Source organism: Dendroctonus ponderosae, unplaced genomic scaffold (assembly GCF_020466585.1).
Source record: "Dendroctonus ponderosae isolate FM_Combo_2020 unplaced genomic scaffold, Dpon_F_20191213v2 Dpon_F_20191213_3, whole genome shotgun sequence".
NCBI lineage: Eukaryota > Metazoa > Arthropoda > Insecta > Coleoptera > Curculionidae > Dendroctonus > Dendroctonus ponderosae.
The window spans coordinates 13,766,469-13,768,312 of NW_026018508.1; the positions used below are offsets into that span (position 1 = coordinate 13,766,469).

The 1,844-nt window shown below is 46.2% G+C and overlaps 1 protein-coding gene across 1 annotated transcript in view; it reads right to left on the reverse strand.

Annotated features, from left to right (window-relative positions):
• The window catches only part of LOC109537283 (E3 ubiquitin-protein ligase MIB1), a 338,077-nt gene that overhangs the window by 1,449 nt on the left and 334,784 nt on the right, over positions 1-1,844 (reverse strand). The window contains exons 10-14 of the mRNA XM_048665165.1: positions 1,597-1,816; positions 1,289-1,523; positions 954-1,228; positions 721-886; positions 405-583 (exon numbers count right to left, since the gene is read on the reverse strand). Of these exons, the coding sequence (XP_048521122.1) occupies positions 405-583; positions 721-886; positions 954-1,228; positions 1,289-1,523; positions 1,597-1,816 (1,075 nt within the window). The remainder of the gene's footprint in view (positions 1-404; positions 584-720; positions 887-953; positions 1,229-1,288; positions 1,524-1,596; positions 1,817-1,844) is intronic.

The window sequence follows — 1,844 nt, forward strand, 5'->3', positions numbered from 1 at the left end:
TTTTTGCTCATTTCTCGGAGGCAAAATGAGCAAGAACGCTCATTTGGACATCATTCTAGACAGAAATAAATGGCCTTTTTAGAAAGTGAACCATGGATGGGGAAATGTTGGCAGTTTTCTCAAAAAAGGCTTGAATTCAAGAAGATTTAGACTTGCGTGGTTTTTTCTGGATACTAATAAACTGAAAAATAAATAAAGTGCGGAATGAATTGTATACCAAATTTGCATGACATTTTGATAAAGCAGGTTATTTTTTGGCATCGTTGGATAAAGAATTGAATGGGGGGGGGGGTCATGACCCCCATGACTCCCCCCCTGGATCCGCCCTTGGTTTGAAGACAATTTTTGAAATACCCATCAAAAGGCTTTGGAAAAAATGGCAAAAGATTGTGTGCAACACTGACCTGCTCCTTAATATCCTGAAGTTGTTGTTGAAGTTTTTGAATATCATTCACGTTAGTGGTATCCCGTCCGCCGTTGTTCATAATCTGCCCTTGGGGCGGAATTATTTCTGAGCTGGCCGCAGGCTGTTGCGGTTTCAGCGTTTCTTCTTCCACGTCGGCTTTCACTTCACAAATGGTGCCTGCACAAACACACACATACATAAAAACATTTCATTACGAAGGAAGGCGCAACTTATTTGCTGCATGAAAAAATAACTTCAGGAGTTTTGCAAATCGAGCTAGTTGGAAAAAATTGCAAATTTGGAACCGGTCTTACCAAGCCCTCCGCTGCATACAGTCATGGGCACCATAAGTTCGATTTGCGCCCTACACAGGACACATTTCTTCATAATCTGAGCGCAACTTTCGCAAACACACATATGCCCGCAGGGCTTGAACAGCACCGCTGACTTCTTGTCGGAGCAAACCATACATTCCTCAATCTGAAATCAAATGGAGAGGATGATAGTCCTCTAGCCCTAGAGGCTGCTACGGTTGTCTTGAGACTACCTTGATCCTGCCAGAGACGGACTCTCTACATATCAAGCACTTTTTCACCCTCGGGCCGCAAGCCGAGCAACAAGTCACGTGCCCACAAGGCTGGAAAAGTACGTCACGTTTAGAGTCCGAACAAACCAGACATTCGTCCAGAGTGGAGCTGAGATTCGGACCTTGGATGTTCTGGTTCGGGCCCATGTCCATCTCGCCGCTCTGCTTCTCTTTGTGGCATTTAGTCAGCGTCTTGCACAGGTTGGGATCCGGACACAGATCAAGTGGTGTTTGACCTGCAAGCCAATCAGTGAGTCCTCCTCAACGGGCAGAGAGAGCGGATTGAGTTTAGCAACCTTTTTTGTTCTTGATGGTCAAATCCGCTCCGTTGCCTGCCAAGAAGCAGGCGATGCTTGCCGATGATTTCTTATCGGAACCTTGGGTGCCTAAGCCCATGAGCAATTTTCCAACGTCCTGGACATCTTGGAGCTGGCGCAGCTGAGAGAGGGTGTGGTGGCGAAGCGCCTCATGTAGGGGCGTGTCCCCATCTTTGTCCGCTATGTTCAAGTTGGCACCTTCTCGCACCAAAAGCTAAAAGAGAAACTCTTGTATATTCCGAGATTTGAAAGCACGTTGAACTGTAGTAAGAAATGCTTCAACTTACCCGCACGATTTGCGTATGCTGTCTTTCAACAGCCAAGTGTAAAGCAGTCTGCAAATTAACATTCTGAAGATCCATGTTGGCTTTGCCGTGAAGAACCAGCTGTTCTGCCACTTCAACGTGATTGTTTAGCGCAGCTAAGTGAAGAGCTGTATAGCCGTCGTCCTTTTTCTCATCCACGATCCATGGGCGAGGTAGTTTGGCCAGCAGAATCTTCATAGCGCTGGAAGAAATAGACAGAGTTATTCACG